The sequence below is a fragment of the Miniopterus schreibersii genome (assembly GCF_964146895.1).
Source record: "Miniopterus schreibersii genome assembly, chromosome: 4".
Classification (NCBI taxonomy): Eukaryota; Metazoa; Chordata; class Mammalia; order Chiroptera; family Miniopteridae; genus Miniopterus; species Miniopterus schreibersii.
Window position 1 is genome coordinate 62,878,964 of NC_138105.1, and position 23,274 is coordinate 62,902,237.

At 48.0% G+C, this 23,274-nt stretch overlaps 1 protein-coding gene across 4 annotated transcripts; it reads left to right on the forward strand.

Moving 5' to 3' along the window:
• Positions 1-22,804, forward strand: STMN4 (stathmin 4). Of its 4 annotated transcripts, XM_081136042.1 has the most exons (8): positions 315-368; positions 14,778-14,869; positions 15,785-15,880; positions 16,551-16,631; positions 17,068-17,276; positions 18,105-18,296; positions 18,986-19,038; positions 21,158-21,749. In XM_081136042.1, exons 2-7 carry the CDS (start codon positions 14,857-14,859, stop codon positions 19,004-19,006), a joined length of 612 nt encoding a protein of 203 aa, XP_080992168.1. In that variant the 5' UTR covers positions 315-368; positions 14,778-14,856; the 3' UTR covers positions 19,007-19,038; positions 21,158-21,749. The 4 variants fall into 4 exon arrangements, with proteins under 4 accessions (XP_080992169.1, XP_080992170.1, XP_080992167.1 ...); XM_081136044.1 differs by lacking the exon at positions 16,551-16,631 and having other exon boundaries at positions 279-368; XM_081136041.1 differs by lacking the exon at positions 18,986-19,038 and having other exon boundaries at positions 299-368; positions 21,158-21,748.
• The last annotated feature ends 470 nt before the right edge of the window (positions 22,805-23,274 follow it).

A 23,274-nucleotide genomic window follows, 5' to 3' on the forward strand; every position in this document is an offset into this window, starting at 1 on the left:
GCTCACTGGGCGGCTCAGCTTGCAAGCTGTGCCTTCGCCCCCCCTCCTCCCGGTACCACTCCCTCTTTCCTTCTTCACCCCGGCCCTCAGCGTCCGGTTCCCCGGCTCTACAGGCCGCCTGGAAAGCAGGCTATTTGTCTGACATCATCTCCCACTCCCTGGCCTGCTAAGAGTTACTCACTCAGGCAATCCCTGCTCCGCCAGAGGAGACTGTCCAATTGCCAAGCAACCCGCCGTTGGCCAATCACAGAGCTGGGAGGTGATGTCATGGCGAGAGCAGAGCAGTGGTGCTGATGTGGAGAGGAGCCCAGGGTACCACTAATTGAGGGAGTGAGGAAGGGAGCAGCTCGCTTCTAACTGGACTGCAGGTAAGTAGAAATGAAATGCAAATTATTTGAGGCTTTTCAGATAAAAGAAAAAGAAAGCCAGCAGTTTCAAAGAGGAGAATCAGGGAGGAGTCTGGCACCTATTGTGTTCCCTTTTGGTTTCACTCAACCAATTAAACTTTGTCAAACCCCGGGGCAAATGGAGTGAGGAGAAAAGAATGGCCTGGGCAGAGGGGTGAGGGTGGGCTGCAGGCACTCCTTCCATTCCAGAGCTGGGGGAGAAAGGATGGGCGGGAATTGCCCGGGCCAGATGTCCATGGTGAGTTTTTTCCTGCATAAAAACGTTTTGTTGCTGGGGAGAAAGGGCTTGCTCAGAGCCTGGCTTCGCGGGAGCTGGCCCTGACCCCCAGGCCCCTTGTAAGCCAGAAGCTGCTCTGTATTTCACATTTCCTTTCTCAGCCCCAGCTTTTCTCCTCTCCCTTTCCCTTGGTATCATCCAGCTCTTTCTCCTCTATCTGCACCGAGTTACTTTTTTCTCCTGGTCTAAGGATACAATAAGATCACCGCCCCTTCCCTGCCCCGCCCCACCCTGAGGTCAGCCCCATCCCACCTGGGCGGGGTAGCTGGCCATAAGGCTGCAAACTGTGGGGACCCACGGCTGCCACGCCCTGGTCCCTCTTTATTCAGTCAGTCCCCTCCTTACCCAGCCCTCCGCCCTCGCCTGTAGTTAGGCTCTGTCCTCTTCTCACGCAGGACCCGGGGACTTGATGTCCAGCGGCCAGCTAGCCCCACGTGGTGGTGCTGTCTTTGTTTTACCCCTCCCGAGAAGACACAGTCAGGTGTGGACGAGTCCCATTGTCCTGAAAAGGGGCAGGTCTCCAAACCCCTCGGGGGGACTCCGAAGCATCCAGGCAGCCCAAGTCCGAACATGAGGACAGGGCCACTGCATGTCTCAAGACCAAGAGAATGGCAGGAAGCGTGGCCAGCAGTGGCCCGCCGGAGTCCTGCCGGGAGGGTGGGAGGTGGAGAGGGAAGGTGGGGTAATCTGTGTCTACCGAGGCTGAGGCCCCCTCTAGGGGGAGGAAACTACTCCCCCACAAGCAGGGAGTCAGGGTGCCGGGGGAATGAGGTCATCTGTCAGATGAGGAAATAATCATAGTGCTGGAGCTGTGAGGAGGCGGAGGCGAGAGGTCTGATCAGCGGAGCTCAAGTCTCCCAGAGACCCTGCTCGGTCCTCTAGGGCCAGCCAACCCCCCTCTCAGTTCCCCACAGTCCCTCACCTTGCTTGCTGGGTCTGTACCTTCACCTCTCTTTGAAGCCCACTTATCATCACCAGCAGCCGAGCTGTCAGTGGATCCTAGTCTTTCTGGGACAGGTTTGGAGTGGGTAAGAATCTTTCATTGCTAGATGGATCCACTAGAGAGCATGGTAGGAAGTGAGTTCCCCGTCATGAAAAGCATTCAAGCAGAAGCTGGATTACCACACAGCAGGGTGGCTATAAAGGAGATTTCTGCATTGTGTTGGAGACTGGTCTAGATTAATGTTATTCAAACTGTAGATTGAAACCCATGAGTGGATTGTGAAATCAATTTGTGGATTGTAACTGGTATTTTTTTAAATAAAATGGTGTAAAAGTAAGTCAGAACACATTCCTTATAGTAGAGTAAATAATTTTTCCTGTGCCATTTTCTAGTTATATATTTTCAATTAGGTATATATTTATAAATATAAGTAAATATAACACATATTTATGCTTATATTTCAGTTATGCATACATTTATATGAGTGGCTGTCTGTACTTATGTGTATGTATCAGTGACTATAAATATATAGTAGCATGACATACATACTGGGTCATGATATAAAATGTAGGCCTTTATTATGGATCTCAGTAAGAAAAAGGTTGGAGAAACAGTGGGATGAGAGACCTCTAATTCCTTTCTCTAACTATAAGACTGTAAGCCTATGGATAAGTCTTACTAGAACATAAACGTCTTTTTTAAAAAATTTATTTTTAATTGTGGTAAAAAGTACATAATATGAAATTTATTTTACTCATTTTAGTCATTTGTAAGGGTGCAGCTCAGGAGCATTAAGTACATTCACATTACTGTGCAACCATCACCACCGTCCACTCCAGAACTTTTTCATCTTTTCAAACTAAAACTTTGTCCCATTAAACAATAACTGCCTATTCCCCCGCCCCAATCCACGGCAACCATCAATCTGTATTCTGTCATGTACTTGGGATCACATAGTATTTTCTTCTTGTGACTGGCTTATCTTACTTAGCAGAGTGTCCTCACGGTCCACCCATGTTGTAGACTGAACTTCTTGCAAGGAAAACTTGCTCATACATGTCCTTATTACCAGGTACAAGATAAGTGCCCAAAGGTACAACTAAATCCAAGCATTGTCTTAAATGGGAAAAACTCCGTATCTTTAGGGAGATACTTTGTTCTAAGGACCCATCAAAGATAGAGAAGTCTTGTGTCCTGAGCAAACTGTTGAGCAGACACACTATTGACGTTGGGGGAATGGGAGTGTCTTGCATTTTTGCTTAATATCTAGATTTCATTTGGCTTCATAAAAGAAATCCAAGAGCCAAGTGGGGCTGGCTGCCTTCTCTCATCCGACCAGGCCATTTGAACCACATTTGCCCTGTGCGACAGAAATGGGATGACTGATAAGATTTAAAATAGAGCAACAAAGATTGATGAACCGAGATCCAGAGAGAAGGCAGTGGAAGAGACTGGGCAAAGAAGGAAGGAGGGAGGGAGGGAGAAAGAGAAGAGATAGTGTCTACATTAACCCAACATTATAGAAAGATCTTTTATGTTCTTGATTTTAAATAATTGGATATTTAAAAAATAAAGATCTTAACCAAAGAAAGGCTTAGTTTTTCCTGAACCCCTAGACCTTTTTTATATTAAAATGTTCTCCCTAGATATTTTTATATTATTTTCTACTTACTTGGAGATTCCCGTTTGGAGGCATAGGGTTCCCAGACATTTTGAAGTCAGGGGTGGTTAGAAATAAGACCTTTTTGTGGGAGGGGGGTAAGAAATTATGAGGAGAATGATAAAATATGCAAAATTAATTTTTAAATGCCCTGTAACTTTTCTTTTATAATTTTTATAAGAACCAAACTCTCTTCTCTCTCTTCTCTCTCTTCTCTCTCTTCTCTCTCTCTCTCAGCTTGGGAAATAAATATTCATCATGTACAATTTAGTGTGCTTATAAAGTTAGAATTTGGTATATTTAGAGATGTGATAGTTTGGAAAAAGTTACTTTTTTCTATTTTTCTTTGAGGAGGAGTAAAGACCAAAAAAAATCTCCTGCCATTTAAAAAAGTATTCTGGGAGTGTGTTTTTTGCATTTTTAGTCCCACTAGAAAGACAAATGTAGGTGTATTAACCCCCACTCCCATACACCCCCCTCCACCTTCCCCACCAAAGCCCACTGGCCTTTTCCATCAATTAAAACTGACAGCCATGTGTCCACCCCTGCAGGATCCTGCTCTCAGAGTGGGTGGTGGGAAGCAGGAGGACAGACAGATCAGAAGGGGTAGGTGTCTGGGGTGGTTGGCCTAATATATGACAGGGCACATGCAACCCCGGAGTTCAGAGAACAAACCAGAGAATGTGAATCCAGAAAAAAGATTTGAGCTCAAACTCTAGGGTGAAAGACCCAGTGGCGGAGGGGGAGGGGCCGAGTGCAGAATCCCAGTGGATCATTTGGGTGTCAGTGCCCAGAAATCCAGACCATTTAGGGAGCAAGTTTCAAATTGAGTACAATAGCCACCCCCACCCCCGCCTTATCCGCTGTTTCACTTTCCATGGTTTCAGTTACCCTTGATCAACAGTAGTCTGAAAATATTAAATGGAAAATTCCAGAAATAAGCAATTCATAAGTTTTAACTTACATGCCATTCTGAGTAGCTCAACGAGATCTCACGCTGTCCCGCTCTGTCCCACCTGGGATGTGGATCATCCCTCTGTCCAGAGTTTCCAGGCTGTACTTGCTCCCCACCCATTAGTCACTTAGTGGCCGTCTCAGTTATCAGATCCACTGTCACATCGTAGTGCTTGTGTTCAAGTAACACTTATTTTACTTAATAATGGCCCCAAAGTGCAAGGGTAGTGATGCTGGCAGTGAAGATATGTCCAAAGAAGCTGTAAAGTGCTTCAAGTAAAAAGTTAAGTCTGTACAGGAAAAAACATAGCGTATACGGTGTTCAGTGCTATCCTTCGTTTCGGGCATTAACTGGCTTCTTGGAACTTCTCCCCGCAGTTAAGGGAGGACCAGTGTATGTGCAAGCAGGTGAGAGGCTCTGTCTCCTGACAGTGCAAACACAACTTGACTTTGATACTGGGACAGGTCTGTCTCCTGCACCTACCATCAAGCAGACATCTAAGGTCTCAACAAGTATTGCACGAGTCCTTCTTAGAAAAAATTTACTTCAGAAATAGTCTAGCTAATTTTTTTAGCCAAAAAAAATGATTTTATCAAATTACAGAACTCTAGTACAAGAAGAATATTGATAATGGTTATGAAGAAAGAAAACACTAGAATTTAGAGTCATTGCCTAATTGTAATCAATACGATTATAAGGCTGAATGCAATTGTCAAATACCTTGCGGCTAAGAAATACGTCTGTTCCATTCCTCATTGTATCCCTTCCTAGTGCTTGTATCCCTTGTGTAGTGCTTATGGTAGGTTCTCAATAAATAAACCAATAACGGTAATTCACAACTGAAACTCCAGATCATTCTGACAAAACTGTCTCACACAAAGGAAACCCCTAGATACTGTTTTATTCTCAAAGCAGTGTGGGCATAAATTATATTAACTTAGAGATGAAAACAAGATGTAAAACTTACAAAGCATGGAGAAGAATGAAAGAACAGAGAAGGCAAGAGTATGACTGCCAAGGGTAGGCGTCTCCCTTTAGCAAACCTACCGCAGGCCTGAACACTGCCCCTGGTACGCCTCCTTAATCTTGCGGAAGGCACTGGATCTCTTGGGCCCTCTGTCTCCTTATCTGACAAAGGGCGGGGAATGAAAATGCTAGAAAACTCTATAGCTCCTCCCATCTAAGGACAGAGAGCTTGACTTCTGAAAATGTCCACAAGTTCTATTGCCTGTTCTCTGCTGACAGGACAATGATTTAATTTATTACACTTGGTAGGTCGTGTGTGCACATTTTAACAGGGGCTTTCTGAGGCAATGCTTGATAGAAATGGTGAGAATTTTAGGCACCTAGGTTACCCACCGTTGAGGGGCAGATCTGGGGCAAATGAGCCTCTGTGCACACTTCAACCACACCCCCTAGGTGATCATCTATCTTGCTTCCATTTATGTTTGGCCTTGGATTTGAGGAAGTACCATGGGACGCTATTAGAGACAGTATGGCCTTTGATATAAGAGGAATTGGGTTCAAATCCCATCTTCATTATTTTTTACTTGTATGACTTCTGAGCAAATCAAGTCACTTACCTGAACTATCTGTAGAATGGGTATAATAGTATTTCATTGGGTTTGGGGAAAATGAAATGATAAAATATACATACCCAGGTTATAGATAATAGACACAGGAGGGAAACTACAAGGAAATGCCAATAGCCACAAGTAGCAAGATGCCCTGTCCGATATTGCTCATTGGTTAGAGCATCAACCCGTGCACCAAAGAGTCTCAGGTTCGATTCCTGGTCAAGGGCACATATCTGGGTGGCAGGTTCGATCCCCAGCTCTATCTGGAGCACATGTGGGAGGCGACCTATTGATGTGTCTCTCTCACATCCATGTTTCTCTCTCTCTCTCTCCCTCCCTTCCACTCTCTCTAAAAATCAATGGGGAAAATATCCTCAGCTGAGGATTAACAACAACAAAAAAGTAGCAAGATGAGAGGAATTTTTCTTTTCTCTTTCACATAGATGTTCTGAAATATGATGTTAATATGTTTGTGACCAAAACGCTACATATAAAATGCATATATATACATATGCGTATGAAAGTGCCTGGTAAACTGTTAAATACTACAAAATACTCCTAATGTGACTACAGTAGGATTACACAGGCTTGTTCCATATGCTGATTCCTCCAAGTGCTTCAACCCCAGGACCTCGCATGGTACCTGGGTCACAAAGGCTTAGACTCCACCCAGCGACACTGAATGGAAGTCTGTGCCCCTGATCTTTATTTCCAATACTGTATGTCGGTTCTTCTGTATATATTGACTTGAAATAAAAATAGCCCAGAAAGTGCCATCGCTGTGGATTATTTGGGGCTGTCGGTTACCCAGGCTTAATTTGCCTTCTCTGGCTTGCCTCCCAATATAAACACAAACCCCAGAGCCCTGTGTTTGCCAACAGGTGACACCTCCTTATTTCCTGAGGCACAAGTGAAGCTGCATTTCTAAGTCTGTTAGGCACTGGCTGGAAGTTGCTCTTGAGCATGGCTCCCACCATCTCTTCCCCTTGAAGGCAACCTGAGGGGGATGATTAGACAAACGCCAGTCCCCCAAAGCCAGTTAATAGCACACTATTTCTGCTTTGTCCGGTTTCCCTCCCTGTATCTCACTAGCCCGCCCTGGCCTGTGCTCTAATACCCAGCCCTCTCCCTTTATAACATGTTCCGTGTGACGGCCAGAGAATTGCCCAAGGTCCACAGGGCATCTCTGAAACTTCTAGAGGCTCCGAATTCCCACCTAGAGGACCTGTTTCCCTTTTCATCATAAAAATCCCTGTGGTTATTTTAGGACCTAGCTGAGGGCTTGGCACAGAATTAAATATTCAATAATACTTATGGAAAGAATGAAAACCACATTCATGAAAAAATCATTTATCTTCTTTTTTTTTAACTGAAATAAAATAGTCTGCCAATCAGAGCCTCTGATCAGCATGAAATAATCAGGGTTACTGTACAGAGATGAGATGATTCCATGACATTTAGGGAGCCTATGCAGCTTATTTCAGGTAAATACATAACTTAACAAGACATTTAAAAGATATAGTTGGCACGGACCTAAAGAGCCACCTCTCTATTCTGCTTGTGGCCAGAGGGCCTAGGTCAGAGCCCATTGCTTCCATGCCTTGATTCTGGGCAGAGTGCTCCCATACAGCCTCTGAGCACCCTTGCCAGGAACCACTCTATTCAAACCACTTAATTTACATTAGCTTCTTATTCCTCAAAAATAGTCCACATGGGAATTGACACATCCTGATGGCACTCTCCAGACATTTCTTGCTCACTCTGGCCATGTGGACAGTCAGAGGCACCTTATGAGGTCAGGTGTGCACCCAACCAATGGCCATTTGGCATCTGAGAACTGGTTGCTCTTCACTGTCAGCATCCGGTCATTGACTGCCTGGGAGTATGGGTCACCATTTCTGGTCATGTAAATAAGTCTATCTGCTGTGGTGTCCCTTAGGCATCCCCATCTTGTCATTGCTGCTCTGGTGGCCCCCATGTGGGCTATTCACTCACATCCTGGTCTGCAGGAGAGAGAAAGGATCAGTATGAAGGGGAGGGTACCGACATTGCAATCCAGAAGCTCGGACTCTGATCTTATCTCTGCCATGAACTCAGTGTGCCTGAGGATCTTTGGTTCCTGGGGAGAAGGGTATTGGCATTTCGGTAGGGACAATTATTGGTTGTGTGGGATCATTGCCTGCAATGCAGGATTCTTAACCTACCTGGCCCCTGCCCACTAAATACCCCTAAGTACCACCCCCAGTCTAGTGACCATCAAAAAGTCCCACGTATTTCTTAGGAGTGAGGCTGCCCCCAATTGAGATCCACTGGCTTGTGATGGCTGAGTCTCTCCGTCTCTGACATTCTGACGTTCCAGGGAAATTGGATGATCCATGAGATCCCTCTTCAGTCAACAACCTGATTCTAGACCTTCACTATTAGTCACCTTAACCCCTGATCAAAACTTATTCATTCTGCCCTGGCTGGGTGGCTCAGTAGGTTGGAGCATCATCCCATGCACCAAAAAGTTGTGGGTTCAATTCCTGGTCAGGACACATACATAGGTTATGGGTTCAATCCCCAGTCAGGGCTCATACAGGAGGCAACCAATCAGTGTTTCTCTCTCCCCCCTTCCTCTCTCTCTAAAATCAATAAATATATCCTCAGGTGAAGATGAAAAAATAAAAATAAAAGCTTAACTCATTCTGCATCTTATCTCCTGATGGCCCCAGATCTCTGCCCAGTGGGGCTACCACTAATTAATTTTACCAATTATGCTAATGGTTCAGTCCAGCAGGAAAAAAAAAAAAGTGTGATTACATGCTTTTCCATATACAGACTCTAGATGCTGAAACTAGGGGAAATGTACGGATCAGTTTGCAAATAGGTAGACAGTGCTAGGTGAGTTGCCAACAGTCCAGGGTTTAACTTGTTCTAGGCAGGTCCTCAACACTTCCTGCCTAGTCTCAGCATCTAGCCTTCCCCTCCTCATATTTCTTCCAAGATCATGCTGCCAGATGAATCGTTTTGATTTTTTTTTAAGAGAGAGAGGAAGGAAGAGGGAGAGAGAGGGAAAAAAACATCAATGGGAGAGCAAGAAATCCATCAGCTGCCTCCTGCACTCCCCCTACCGGGGGTCGAGCCTGAACTCGGCCATGTGCTCTGACCCAGAATAGAACTGGTGCACAGGATGACCGCCCAACCAACTGAGCCATACCGGCCAGGGCCAGATGAATCTTTTTGCACTAGCAGTATAACCTAAAGATAAAGCCAGGCTTTGGAATGAAAATCCCAGCTCTGCCCCTTACTCCCTGTAGGTCGTGATGCAATTGACTCTGCTGAGCATCAGTCTCTTCATTATAAAAGAACCTCAAAGAATAAACTGAGATCATGTCTGTGGTTTCCTGGTACAAATCAGGTGCTCAAGAAATGGCATCCATTATTATTGCTATTATTATCAGCATCACCATTTCCTCTCCCTTTATTCAAAAGATGTCAGTGGCTTCCCACTGAACTGAAGATAAAGCCCAAACTCTTTCCCTGGTCTGAAGGTCTCTGATCTTCCCCTTTCTATCTAGCAATCAGTCCCAATGCACCCTGCATGCAGCCCAGTGGGCCCCCTATGACTCTCAATAAACTCAGTCACAGAGTCGTCACACAGTCAGGTTCCAAAGCCATTGCAAGGTTAGAGGCACTGCAGAAACTAAATTGCATAATAAGCCCATCACACTCTCACCTTCAGCATTCAAAGCTTGTGTCACTCTCATCACCTGCTATGCTGGATCATAACTGGCAGCACAGGGACTGGGCTGCCCAGGGTGGCCCTGCCTTTTGTCTGTGTCCATCAGAAGTGCTTAGGAGCGAGCACTGGGCAGGAGTCAGGATGTTACCATCCTGAGCTCTAGATCTGGTTCTATAGTTACTACCTGAGTTACTGTGACACATCAGCCTTCAGTTGGGGGTCCCTTTGATCTTTGCTACTGCCATTGAAAGTGGCCAGTTTTCTGGTCTTCCTTAGGGGCTACCCATGGCCTGGGATTGGCCTCTGCCTTAACAGAAAACACACAAGGAATCTCTGGGAGGGCCATAGGTTTGCCTCAACATGGGTTTGTGCCTTATGATGCTCCGATGTCTGCTGTCCTCCCTAGAATCTCCCACCAATGGGCCTGACCTCACGGCCTCATGCCTACTCTGGCCTCCATGATCTCTTTTATTTATTTTTTTTATATATCTTTATTGATTTCAGAGAGAGGAAAGGAGAGGGGGAGAGAGAGAGAGAGAGAGAGAGAGAGAAACATCAATGATGAAAGAGCCATCGATCGAGTCCACAACCTGGGCATGTGCCCCGACCAGGAACTGAACCCTGATCGCCTGGATCCTAGGTCGATGCTCAACTGCTGAGCCACGCCCGGCCAGGCTCCATGATCTCTTAATCTCCATCCTGACTCTTGGAATTCTTGGCATTCTATTCTCTCTGACCTTGGGCAATAACACCCTTACTGTCCCCTCTCTGACAGTCCCAGGACAGACCTGGTGGCCCCAATCCACTGCAGATGTTGCAGGCATGACAACATGACCCAAACCACCAAGCCACTTAGCAGATCCCCCAGCACCGTGAGATGCTTGTAAGGCCCAAGTCTCCAGGACTAAGGCTGGTTGTGGGCCTTAGGGTTGACTGGATGTGCCCTAAAGAATGGCCTGGGCAGTTGGTGTCTAAGGTGGGAGAACAGAGGACAAGAACTGTTCTGAAGGGCCTCCAGACCATAGGTTAACATCACTAAATCTTCCAAGTGGTGTGCCTTCAATCCAGGTCCAACTCGTGACAACCTGGAGCTCTCACAGCCAGGCTGAGTGCTGGGGAGGTGACCAGCCCCACCCAACACTGATGCCGCAGGTTAATTAGGGGTAAAGTCAGGCTCCTTTCTGAGGCTTCCACCAACCAGTGGCTTAGGGCCCCTCTGCATTGCTGGACCCTTCAGAAGAGTCCTGCCCTCATCACTTCCCCCTTATATCCTTTCTCGGAATGTTCTAAGGGCAGCAACATCTTTTGGGTCTTGAGTACAAAAGAAATGATGTGACTATTGGTACAAGATTTAAAAGGACGCTATGTGCCCATGGGTACATGTACACAGATTATCTTGAGGAAAATATCAGACTGTGTCAAAACACTAGTAGATGAGATAAAGTAAAAGAATCATGGGTTTGAACCCCAGATCTGTCACTTACTGAGTTCATTAGTTTCCTATGGCTGCTGGAACAAATGACCACAAACTTGGCTTAAAACAACAGAAATTCATTCTCTCACAGTTTTGGTGTTCAAAGTCCAAAATCAAGTTATCAGCAGGGCCATATTCCCTCCAAAGATTCTGGTGGCTCCGAGCATTCCTTGGCTTATGGCAGCATCGCTCCAATCTCTGCCTCCATCTTTACCCGTCCTTTTCTCTGTCTCTCCTTTGTATGTCTCTTATAAGGACACTTGTCACTAGCTTTAGGTGCCACCCAGATAATATAAAATGATTTCACCTTGAGATTCTTAACTTAATTCAATCTGTAAAGACCCTTTCCAAATAAAGTTACATTTACAAGTTTTAGGGGTTAGGACTTGGATATACCATTATTGGAGGACACCATTCAACCCACTACACTGAGTGATCTTAGAAATGTCACAGCCTCGCCGAGCCGGGGGTAGCTCAGCGGTTGAACATCAACCTAGGATCCAGGAGATCGCGGTTTGCTTCCCTGTCAGGGCACAAGCCCGGGTTGCGGGGTCCATCCCCAGTCCGAGGCATGCAGGAGGCAGCCATTCAATGACGACTCTCTCACTATTGATGTTTCTATCTCTCTCTCTCCCTCTCCCTTCCTATCTCTGAAATCAATAAAGATATTTTTAAAAAAAGAAAAAAAAGAAATGTCACAGCCTCTCTGAGCCCCAATTCCCACATCTATAAGACAAGGATAGCAGTTTCTATGTCACACACAAAAATTATTATGAAAATTAAAGGGAAGGCATTTTCACTAGTAGATGCTCTATAAATACACATTTTTAATTATGTAACTTCCAACCCTGCGGTACTGAGTGCTCTCAGCTACAAATCCCTTGGCCATGCATACCTCTGTCCATCTGTAGTACAGGGTATTTCCTGTTCCCTGCCCTGGTCTTCCTTCTCTGCCTCTCTGACCTATGTTCTCTACCTGATTATTCCTGCTCCTGAAACTCTGAGCACAGCATCATCCACACAAATGTAGAAAGCACTTATTACATATTTTAATTAAATCATGTCCTCAGGCCAGACTGGCTTTTCCTGAGTCCCCAGCACCATGGAAGAATGAACAGTTAACATCTAGTCCCTCCACTGCCCATAAGGAACAGCTGACAAATCAGAAGACCTGGATCTTAGAACAGCTTTACCTCCAACTAGCTGTGTGACCTTAGCCAAGAGTCTTAACTTCTCTGAGTCCCTGATTCTAAGTTAGTGATGCCTTTCTTGTCAGCTTAGCCCCACCTCATGCAAAGGTCAACTGGGATAATGTGAGTGACAGAAACTATAACCTGTGAAGTGCTCCATAAGTGTAGGATCTTAATCACCATTCTCAGCTCACACCGAGGGGCATGGTCCCTGACTCCAGGTACCTGCTCCTATAGAAAAAGCCCAGCTCGATCCCCCTTCTTTCTCAGGGTAAAGTCTGAGGCTGCTCCCACTCCTGGCAAAGGCTCACTCACTCCACCAGGAGCCTTCACAATCAGCTGGGTTGTGAGCAGAGACTGTGTAGAATGGAGGCTCATGACCAGGGATGTCGCATCCAGGCACTCAGGCCCGCCTCCCTGTTCAGGGGCTCACTGGTACTGTCAGGATCAGCTTGACTTCAAGGAGAGAGGCCCATTGTGCTGCACTGGGAGGGCCTCTGACTCCAAAGCATAAGGAGACGCTGTGGGAATAGAGCTCTAAAGGCCAGCTGACCTGACTTCAAATCTCCATTCTTTTACTTTACATCCACATAAACCCTCCGAGCCTCCATCTCCTCATTTGCAAACAGGGATGACAGTCCTTGCAGGGCTGGTGAGAACCAGAGGTAATGACTCTGAAGCAGATGAGTGGCACCTGGTACCACCCTGATGGAAAAGGCCGAGGGAAGGAAACTAACATCTATGAAGCGCCTCATTTTTGATGGATGCTGTACTTTTGCTTTTCTCATCTAATTTGGACAACTCTGTGCCGAATTAAGATGGGGAAGGCAAGGTTAGACATGTGATGCGACTGGTGACAGCTAATAAGAGAGATGGAGTTTGTGTCTGATTCCTCGATGGTGGGACCTAAAGCTGGAGATGAGCCCACTGCTCCCCTTGGCTCCCCTGCCCGTCCCCAGCCAGGACAGACCTTGGTCCCCAGAGGGAAAACACCTCATTAAGGAAGGAAAGGGGTTCTAAGTCAGTCTCAGGGTTCTTTGTCTTGTGAGGATGTTGGCAGGGAAGCTGTTGGCTCATGCCACCCTCTGCTGGCACAGGGACCACTGAGGGTGGCTGTATCAGTCAGGTTTCTCCAGAGAAAGAACCAATAGAATATATATAGATACGCAGAAGGAGATTAATATGGGGGGTTGGCTCATGCAATTATGGAGGCTGAGAGGGCCCATGGTCAGCCGTCTATAAGCCGGGGCCCAGGAAACTTCTGGTGTAACTCAGTCCAGTCAGAAGGCCTGAGAACCAGGAGCTCCCAAGTCCGAGGGCAGGAGAATACAGAAGTCCCAGCTCAAGCAGAGAGAGCAAATTCACCCTTTCTCCACTTTTTTGTTCCATTCAGGCCCTCAATGGATTGCATGAGGCCCACCTTCATGGATGAGAGGGATCTTTATGTCCTCTATCAATTCAAATGCTAATTTCTTTCAGAGATATCCTCAAAGATATACCCAGAAAGAATGTTTACCAGCTATGTGGGCATCCCTTAGCCCCATCAAGTTGACACAAAAGTTAACCATCACAGTAGCCAAGAAACGAGCGGTCCCCTTGATGGACACTCAAGGCTGGCTATTTCTCACTTTATCCAATAGTAGCCCTCAGTGGAGCCCTGTCACCTACTGTCCCCAGGCACTCCCAAGCCTGCTCCCTCCCTGCCTCTCCTGTTTCACCACTCTCTCCTACTTTACACTTTCTGGTCCAGCATCAGCCAGCTTGAGATCACCTGAGACCAAGTTTTCACACCCCCGCCCTTTGTACGTGCTGTTTCTTGGCAGAATGCCCCCCGCCACCCCCCGCCATCTCCTGACCAATTCTGACTTCTCATTTAAGACTCTTGTGTGCTGCTAACACCAGAGGTCCCCCAGGCCTCGTGTAGAGTACAGAGTCCCTTTTCTGAGCTCCCACAATAATTCCGCACACCGGTTACCATCTCTGCACTACATTTTGATGTCATTCCTTAAAAACATTTGTTCTTCTCATAGTCGGTGGTTATCTTAAGTGGGGTCAAGGAGTGCTTAAGACAGTGGTTCCTGGGGGGAGGGAGGGGAGAAGGAACCTGGAGAGGTATTTTGACATCTTTTGCCCAATTCCCTCTCACTCATATCAGAATGGGTCATTGGGAAGCTCTGGGTGGGTGTAAGGAGAAATTCACAACAGTTATTTTGTGAATGGGTTCCAGATAATTCTGATTTAGAGTTTGTCTCTCACCCTAACCCTTGCTTTGGGCCAGTCCAGTGAGCTGGGCAGGGAGACAGAGGAACAACCCTTGATTCATACAGTTTTGAGAAAGCCATGTAGGCATACTCAGGGGGCTTGAGGCTGGGAAACCAATTACGAAATCATCATGAGTGCCTCGAAATTGAACTTGATTGGGGTTGGGGTGAAAGAGGTGGTTGGAGTATGGGAAAGGGGAAAGTTGGTGTGGAGTGGAAGAGGCACCTCCTGGGGTTCCCTCCCTGCTTGAATAAAGACCTTCCCTAGGCATATAACCTGTCAGTGGTAAAATACTTTCTTTTTCTCAGGTTTGTAACAGCATCTTGAGCTGGTAACCGACCTACTCTGCGACTTTCATTCGGATTCAGCTCTCACATTCCAGAAAATATGACCCTCGCTGGTAGGCACAAAACTATCTATGTGATGGGGGCACCGTGGCACAGGTTATGTGTGTACATGCATATGTATACTTACATACCCACAGAAAAAGCTGTTACACCCAGGGTTAAAAGAGGTTATCTCTAGATGGTGGGTGGGATCACAGCGGAGCTCTTCCTTTTGCTCTTCTGTGTGTGCTGTAAAAAGTTGTGTCTGGGCTTAAAACAAGGCACGTTGGTACGAAGGCGATAGGGAAGGGGCCTACCGGGAGCACATGCCAAGCCAGGGTATGGGTGGGCTATTTGTGACCTTCTGGTTTTCAAATCCTCCCCAGTCACAGAATGACTAGACAGTGGTGGTGGGGGTGCCACTCTAGCTCTCATGGGCGCCAGCCCCTCTGGCTGTGACCACAGCACTGGAAGGTCAGGGAAGGCTCATGGTCTGACCTCACCGCCCAGAGAGGGGCAGGAGCAGAGGGTGAAGGTGGGCTCCTTTACCAAATTCTTTACCCCCAGTGTTCCCAGGAAAACACTGCCTGGAGCAAAAGTAATGGAAGAAGCTGGGCAAGTGTGGGGAGCTAGAGAACTTGGTCCAGGGTGCCTGGCTGGGTGGGGCAAAGACACTGGTGTTTGGGATCTGTACCTGAGGGCGCTCAGCACTAGGAAGGGCGATGCTGTACTAGGGAGAAGGTGGGGTCATCTGAGCGCTCTGGGCAGCTCAGGGTCTAGTAGGTGGACAGAATTGGGTCCAAATCACACACAGGAATCCTAAACAGGGCCGCTTGGGGCAAAGGGGGATGGATCCCCTGCCAAGGGGCGGGTCTGGATGCCTCTGCTGAGCCCGGGACCCCAGGCTGCTGGGGCATCCAGGTTCACACAGATGCTGGCTCCGAGACCAGGAGAGGGTGACCATCTGTACCTGCCGGGTGTTCCCACAGCCTATAAAGAGAAGATGAAGGAGCTCCCGCTGGTGTCATTGTTCTGCTCCTGTTTCCTGGCAGATCCCCTGACTAAATCATCCTATAAATATGAAGGTAAGTGAGCGCCGCAGATGGGAAAGTAATGGGTGGGGGGTGTCTGTGGCTTGTATCCATAAGTATAGCACCCCCACCCCAGTTTCTTGAGCCCCTCCTCCCCAAGTCACCTTTGCTTTCCCAGAGCCATTGCATCCCCGCAGCTGGTTCCCAAGGTCTAAGCGCCCTGTGAAGGCAGGTGGGGGCTGGGCCTGGAGGCAGGCAGCAGAGGAAGGTCTGAATCAGGCCCTGGGCCGAGGGCTCTTGGTCTTAGCTTCCTTGCATTCACTTAGCAAATGGTGCTGTGGAGATGCAGAGGTGATGCAGAGATTGTGCCCGCAGGGGACACCTAGACTGGAAGAAGAGGCAAGGCAGGGGTAAATCATGAGAGTCCATGGCCACCAAGTCTCCTCCAGGAAGGATGGAGAACGCTCAGAGCCCAGGGGCAGGTGAAGGACTTTCGCCTGCAGCCACCCAAGAAAGCTCTTGAGAGCCATGCTGGCGGGTCCCAGGACACTGTGGCCCAGGATGCTGGCAGGGAGCACTGAATGGCCACATCCTGATTGGGGCTGGTCAGGGCACAGGGCACCTCTTAATTTCCTGGGGGTTAAAAGGAAGGGATGGGTTTGGTCTGGAAATGAGAGATGGTGGGGTTGGAGGTTACCTGAGATTGTTTTTTTCTGTTGTTTAGGCTGGTGTGGGAGACAGTGTAGGAGAAAAGATGAAAGCCAGCGGAAAGGCAGTGCTGACTGGAGAGAAAGAAGAGAGCAGGGTAGGAGGGAGAGGGGGAGAGGCGTCAGCAGGCTGAGCCGTCAGATTGGTAGTGGGGCGAGGAGTGAAGAAGTGGCTGGGTGGTGGGTGGATGGTAAGCGTACCACTGTTGGCCACCATAGATGACAATTTGAGCAAGAGCTGAGCTATGGGAGGAGCCTTGTGGCAGAAGCAAAAACAGTTGCTACAGACATTATTAGAAATCACATATCTTGAGACCTTAAACTTGGAGCCTGAGACCTCACTGTGGCTACCAACTCCTCCAGCCCCATCAGAGCCCACCGAACTTAGGTGCCACGTTGAGGACAGACCCAGAACCTTGGTCATTGGTTTGCCTTGGGCACCCAGGTCTCCCACATATGTGTGCATGTGTATATGCTTTATGGGTGCCCATGCAGTCTTCAGGGGGTGAGCAGCCCCTTTTCCTCTCTCTGCAGCAGACACAGTGGACCTGAACTGGTGTGTAATTTCTGACATGGAAGTCATCGAGCTGAACAAATGCACCTCAGGCCAATCCTTTGAAGTCATCCTGAAGCCACCCTCCTTCGATGGAGTGCCCGAGTTCAATGCCTCCCTACCCAGGCGGAGAGACCCATCGCTGGAAGAGATACAGAAGAAACTCGAAGCGGCTGAAGAGCGAAGGAAAGTAAGTGCTGTCCTTTCTTCCCTCCGCCTCAGCAGGAGGGGAAAGGAGCTGGAAAAGACAGGTGGTGGCTCTCAGCTGGGGTCAGATCACCACCAACCTACAAATATTTAGGCAGCATTCCCCATAGGCAGGGCAGAGAACAAAGCATCTTGGAGAGAAACAAAGGAGTAAAAGTCCCTGTTTCTAGGAGCTTACAGTTCGGTTAGGGGATAAGGCACGGCATTGCATACCTCCAAGAGTTGGCCTCAGATGCACAGCAATAAGAGTAAGACATTGACAAGCACTAAGGACTTAGGAAAAGACTAGACAAGTAAAAAAAAGACTCCTTAAATGGGGAGGGGGAAGAAGGTCATGGTGTGCTATACTTCCAGCCCCTGGTGTGCCTGCTGTTTCCTATTGATTCTTATGGCCCAACTCTGATGCCATTTTTGTATAAGTTTTTCTTCTTCTTTCAAGTAGAAAATAATCTTCTCCTCCCGTGAGTTCCTATAGCACTTCCTCTCTACCTCTTAAGGCGTGTGCTGCATGCTAGTCTGCTTTGAGTTATATATGTATGTCTTACCTCTACTAGAATTTTTCTGTCCCAATTTGGTAGAATAGTGCCTGGCACATAGTATATGGCCATTTAGTGTTTGTGAATGAATGGAAGAATGAATGATGGCGACAAGGAAAAGGGACCTGAGGGTGTGGCGGGAGAGCCTAGGAATGCTCTGCTTTCTGCCGCCGGGCCGGGGCCAGGCCCGGGGTGCGGAGCTTCTGAGTCAGGGTGATAAGAATACGCCCTGCGCCCACCTTCAAGAGCGCCTTTCTCCCTTTGGGCCTCCCCAGTACCAGGAGGCTGAGCTCCTGAAGCACCTGGCGGAGAAACGGGAACATGAGCGGGAAGTGATCCAAAAAGCCATTGAGGAAAACAACAACTTCATCAAGATGGCGAAGGAGAAGCTGGCCCAGAAGATGGAATCCAATAAGGAGAACCGAGAGGCCCACCTTGCGGCCATGCTGGAACGGCTGCAAGAGAAGGTAAGCGGACTCGAATCAGAGAGGAGACTCCTGGGACGCGCTCCTCCCTCCGTGGCAAGTATGAGGGGCCTATACGTCATTTCGGGGAGCAAGCAGCCTCAGGCAGGAATGGGGATGTTTCTGTTAGGCTGGGTCCTTAACGAGTTCCAAGGGATGGTTTGGGTAGTCACAGGCAAGAAACACAAATGGAGCTTTGGGATCCCTTGGGGGACGTGCTGCACAGCTACACAATTGAAATTTCTCACTGCCTCAGGGAGATTAGACCTCTTATCATCTAGAGAACACCCACATAATGCAAGGGAGGAGACATAACCAAGCAGCGGTACACTCCTGGCTTTATCCTTGAATGGGCCAATTTGACTCAATGAAAGGTGCTGACTTGAGCTCTCGGCTCTAAGCCAGGGGCACGAGGACCTGAGCTGCCCATTAAGCAGGAAACATGATTCTTGCCAACTCTCTTGATATGGACCAAAGGAGTCACGAGCCTTTCCAATATGCTGCCTTTAGTCAATAAACCAGATGGTGCCACCTAAATATGAGAAACGTGAGAGGCTGAGGTTGGTCTCCGTGTCAGCAGAATAACAGCCCGTTCTGCTAAGAACATGCTGGCCTCGTTTCCTGAGCCTCAAGGCTGCCCCAGTTTCTCCTGCAGCTCCTGGGAGAGCTCCAGCTCTGTGTTTTATTTCCAGGAGCCGCCTGCTGCGCGGTGACTCCCGGAACCAGATCGTGGCCTCGTCCCATGGTGAGCAGCGTGGTCCCCGCTCCTTCCTGCCTATCCACAGAGTGTCAGGCCCTTCACAACAGCTACTAGAAAGATCTAGTTTCTTCACAGGGGATCTGAATGTTGCATAGGCCCTGCAGTTGGCCAGCATGTGGTAGCCCCTCCGCTCTTATACTCCATCCTTCTGGGGGCAGCAAGGCCTCCACCAAGTACCGGAGAGGAGGGAAGTGATCTTGTCTAATGGCAGACTTCCCCAGTTATTGAGGGATGGTTAGGACCAAACTCCTGCAGGAAAAGAAATCTGGGATTTGGATAAGATGAAGCATGGTCTCTCAGGCCAAACCCAGAAGAAATTATTGAGGCTAGAGCACAATGTGGTATTTGAAAGATTGCCCAACACTTCTTATTTCTTCATACCCTTAGTTTCACAACCAGCCCACGAGGCAAGCAGGGCAGGTGTTATCCTTATTTTACCAATGGGGAAACAATGCCAAAGGCGGTCAGATAACTTGCCCAGTGGCACACAGACACTAAGCTGGGGCTAGAACCCAGTCCTTTGGCTACATGTCCAGGTGGCTCTTTCAACACTTATTTCAGGGAGACCAGTTCCCAGTTGTCCTTCTGGCCTTTTGTCAGAGAGGAGGTCATTGGAGGCCAAGGAAAGGAAGTCCAGAAATTTAGGGTTCTGTCCAGTGAGCTCACCTGGACATGGAGGTAGATTTCAAGAGATTGGGAAGACCCAGACTCTGGGGTAATAGATTTGGAGGTCAAGTAAGACTCAAAGAAGCAAGATGTTGGCGCAGACACTAAAGTTGGCCTCACTTCTCTGGAATCTTGACCTCTGTTCAACCTTGCCCACCAATGAAGGCAAGAGATAGGTGTGTGGTTTCTGCCCTGGCTCAGGGACACCTTCAACAGTGCTTGTGTCGGTATTTTTGTGGATCATTAATCACCTGCACCAGACTCTTCTGGTGTCAAGTTTAACACTACAGATACGTGAATCATATCTTACACCTACTCATGCTGGCTCTCTAGGGATGGTGCCTGAGGACCTGCAGTTTAACAAGCTTTCTAGGTCATGCTGGTACACGTAGCAAGGTTGAGAACCACTGCCTTAAATGTACCACTTCCCATACTTTCCCCAGGACCAGGGACAGGTTTGTAGTTTAAGATATATCCTGGGAACCTGGACTACCTCAGTGTGCATGCTCCAGGCTGACTCCTGATATCTGGATGGATGCCAGAGTCTGGCAGTGACAATATTTATTGAGCACCTACCATGAGTAAGGCGCCATAGGAGGAACTGGGAGATACAAAAAAGAACAAGGCATGCTCCCTGCCCATAAGGAAGTCACTCAATAGAGGATCTGGATCTATGCACAATGAATGAGTTGTAATGATAAACCCTAGAGGTAAACACTAAAATTGCAGAATTCTAGAGGTAAACGAGCTTCCCATGCATGCCCCTCTCTTTAAAAACCAGAGAACTGAGCTGATCAGTGAAATAAGTTGGTCACCGTCGCACAGCTAATGGGCCTTTGAAGTCAGATCCCATCTTTTGGCTTCATTATGCTGGGAAGCAAAAGAGGGCTCTCTTTAACACACTTGCAAGAAAGCTCACCTTTTGGAGTTGGACAACACTCTCAAAAATTCTTCAATCCATTTATACTTTAAGAGCCCTCATCTTTTACCAAGGGAGTTAGACAACTCTCATAAGGAGACAGACAAGAAATAAAAGTGGCAGTGAAGTTGCATGTGTGTGTAGGGGACGCCTGTAAGGAGGCCTGCCTGCTCTGCCTGCTCCTCTAACAGCTACACTGAGTGGCTACTTCTATTAAGCCAAGTATCGTATTCAGGGCAAAGCCCAGGATGGCCAGGTGGGGGAGGCGGAGGCTGGTGGGCGCTGGGCTCGTTGGGAGGTGGGTCCCGGGAGCTTGGCCCCAGTCAGTGAGCTACCTAGGGCCACACCAACAGACTCACTGGACCTGCCTCCTGCCAGTCTCACCTGCCACCTTCTGTCCCTTCTCAGGACTCCTTCAGAGCCTGCTCTTCACTCCAGTGGTGGCCATTCTTTGGGTTCTCTTGTCCCTCCCTTTACCCCCCAGAAGTAACCTGCCCTTTTCCTTCCCTTCCCTCCCAGGACAAGCACGCAGAAGAGGTGCGGAAAAACAAGGAGCTTAAGGAAGAGGCCTCCAGGTAAAGCCCAGAGGCCAAAGAAGTTTCCAGAACAGCCTGACGGCTCCAGCAGCTCCACGGTTCCCGAGGCAGCCTCGCCCGCCACTGGCTGCCCTCGCAGCACTGGGGTTTGGGGGGGAGGGGGGCGGCCAGGGGTGTTCCCTCTGCTTTTGGTGTTTGTACATGTAAAGAATTGACCAGTGAAGCCATCCTATTTGTTTCTGGGGAACATGGGGTGGGAGAGGGGAGAGGAGAAAGGAGAGAGGTGGGGAAAGGGAGACGGAGGACTCATGGACATTGCAACCCTGCCTGCCGCAGACTCAGGTCAAGTCCTCGGCTCTTCTTGACTGTGAGCGTCCAGGCACCATGTTGAGAGACGTGGAAATGGAGCAGAGTCCGGGGCGGGGCAGCGGCTGCAGGGTGTGGCCAGCGAAGCCCAGAGAGGGGTGGGGGGCCTGGAGGTGTTGCTTCAGCCCTGCGACAGGTGGGAGGAGGTCTGAGTGTGTGTGTGTTAACTATCATCTTTTGATCATCATGACCAATGAAACATTTATTCCAAGTCTCCTGTTCTTTATTTCCTGAGCTGGTCCTTTGGGTGATTGATAGAATGTTCTTGAACTTGGTATCCACTTGGCAGATGTCCCTTTTGTCCCTCAGTGTGACCATCAGAGCATCTGAGGTTGTGAGGTGGGTTGAAACCTGCCATAGCTGAAAAGTTTGCTGCTCACCCCCCCCCCACACTTTGTGGGTTGTCCTTTATTGGATTTGGTGAACTGAATTGATGAGAGAAGAACTCCAATCTTCCTTTCTATGGATTGACATTCTAATATGGCCCTCAAGGTGCACAGTAAGAAGGAAGTCCTCCTCACTTCGGGGGTGTGGGATTCTAGATGGTCACAAAAAGCGAGTGAGGAAATAAAATGTTTATTAGTGGAAAGCGGAGGAGATCATTGCAGACCTGGCAGTCACCTCATCCAGAACACCAACCATGGCGGGTGTTCCCTCCTCCTCTCCTCTGTGAAAAGTGGGGGGAGCAGCCAGTGGGGGACAGGGTCCCAGAGCATCTCCCCACTTTGCCCTACATACTGTGTAGTTTTGAACAGCTTTGTAAATAAACTGTTTGGTATTATTTTTGTTCCCCTATCGGTGGTACTGCAACTTAGCTGCATTTTAGGATGGGATAACAGGAGGGATCAAAGGTGTTGATGGTGATGATAATGGCAGATGACACTTAGGAACACTTACTAGATACCTGGCAATTGTCTGGAGATATAATATATATATCACTTAATCTTCATAACAACCCTACAAAGTAGGTACTGTTACCCTCCCATTTTGAAGACAAGGAAACGTAGATATAGAAAGGTTAAGTAACTTGCCCAAGGCCACACTTAGAAGAAGGACTTCAAACCCGGCCGGGCGTGGCTCAGCGGTTGAGCATCACTCTAGGATCCAGAAGATCGCGGTTCGATTCCCCATCAGGGCACATGCCCGGGTCGCAGGCTCGATCCCCAGTCGGGGGCGTGCACGAGGCAGCCGATCAATGACTCTCTCATCATTGATGTTTCTATCTCTCTCTCTTCCTCTCTCTGAAATCAATAAAGATATATTTAAAAAAAAAAAAAAAGGACTTCAGTTCTGGCAGTGTGCTCCCAGAGTGTGAGTTCTCAGTCACTGCACTGTGCTGGGTCTTGACACTTCCAAACTAGGATGTGAGTCCTAGGACAGGGTTCCTCAAACTATGCGTTGTGACTCATTGCATTGTGAAATCAACTTAGTGGGTGCCACCCAACTTTAATTTTTTTTTAATGGCATAGAGTAGAAAACAAAATATCAAAGTGATTATAGGCAATAATGAAAGTATTTTACGGAAGCTATGTTTCAGTGTTATATTTGTGTATGTATGTCCTAGGTCACAGCATAAAATGTATTTCTTACTGGGGGTTACAGTTAAAACCCTTTGAAAGTCAGTGCCGTAGAATGAACATGGAGACCAGAGCTACAGCCCCAGAGGCTGCTGTGCTTAAGAAAGTGAGAAGCTATAGCCACACCATCAAGAACTGTCTGCTTCTGAGTAAAAGG

Coding starts and splice junctions, on each gene's coding strand:
- STMN4 (XM_081136041.1), top strand. Junction 16,632..17,067: donor GAGAGAAAGAAGAGAGCAGG/GTAGGAGGGAGA, acceptor CTCTCTCTGCAG/CAGACACAGTGGACCTGAAC. Junction 18,297..21,157: donor TGGAACGGCTGCAAGAGAAG/GTAAGCGGACTC, acceptor CTTCCCTCCCAG/GACAAGCACGCAGAAGAGGT.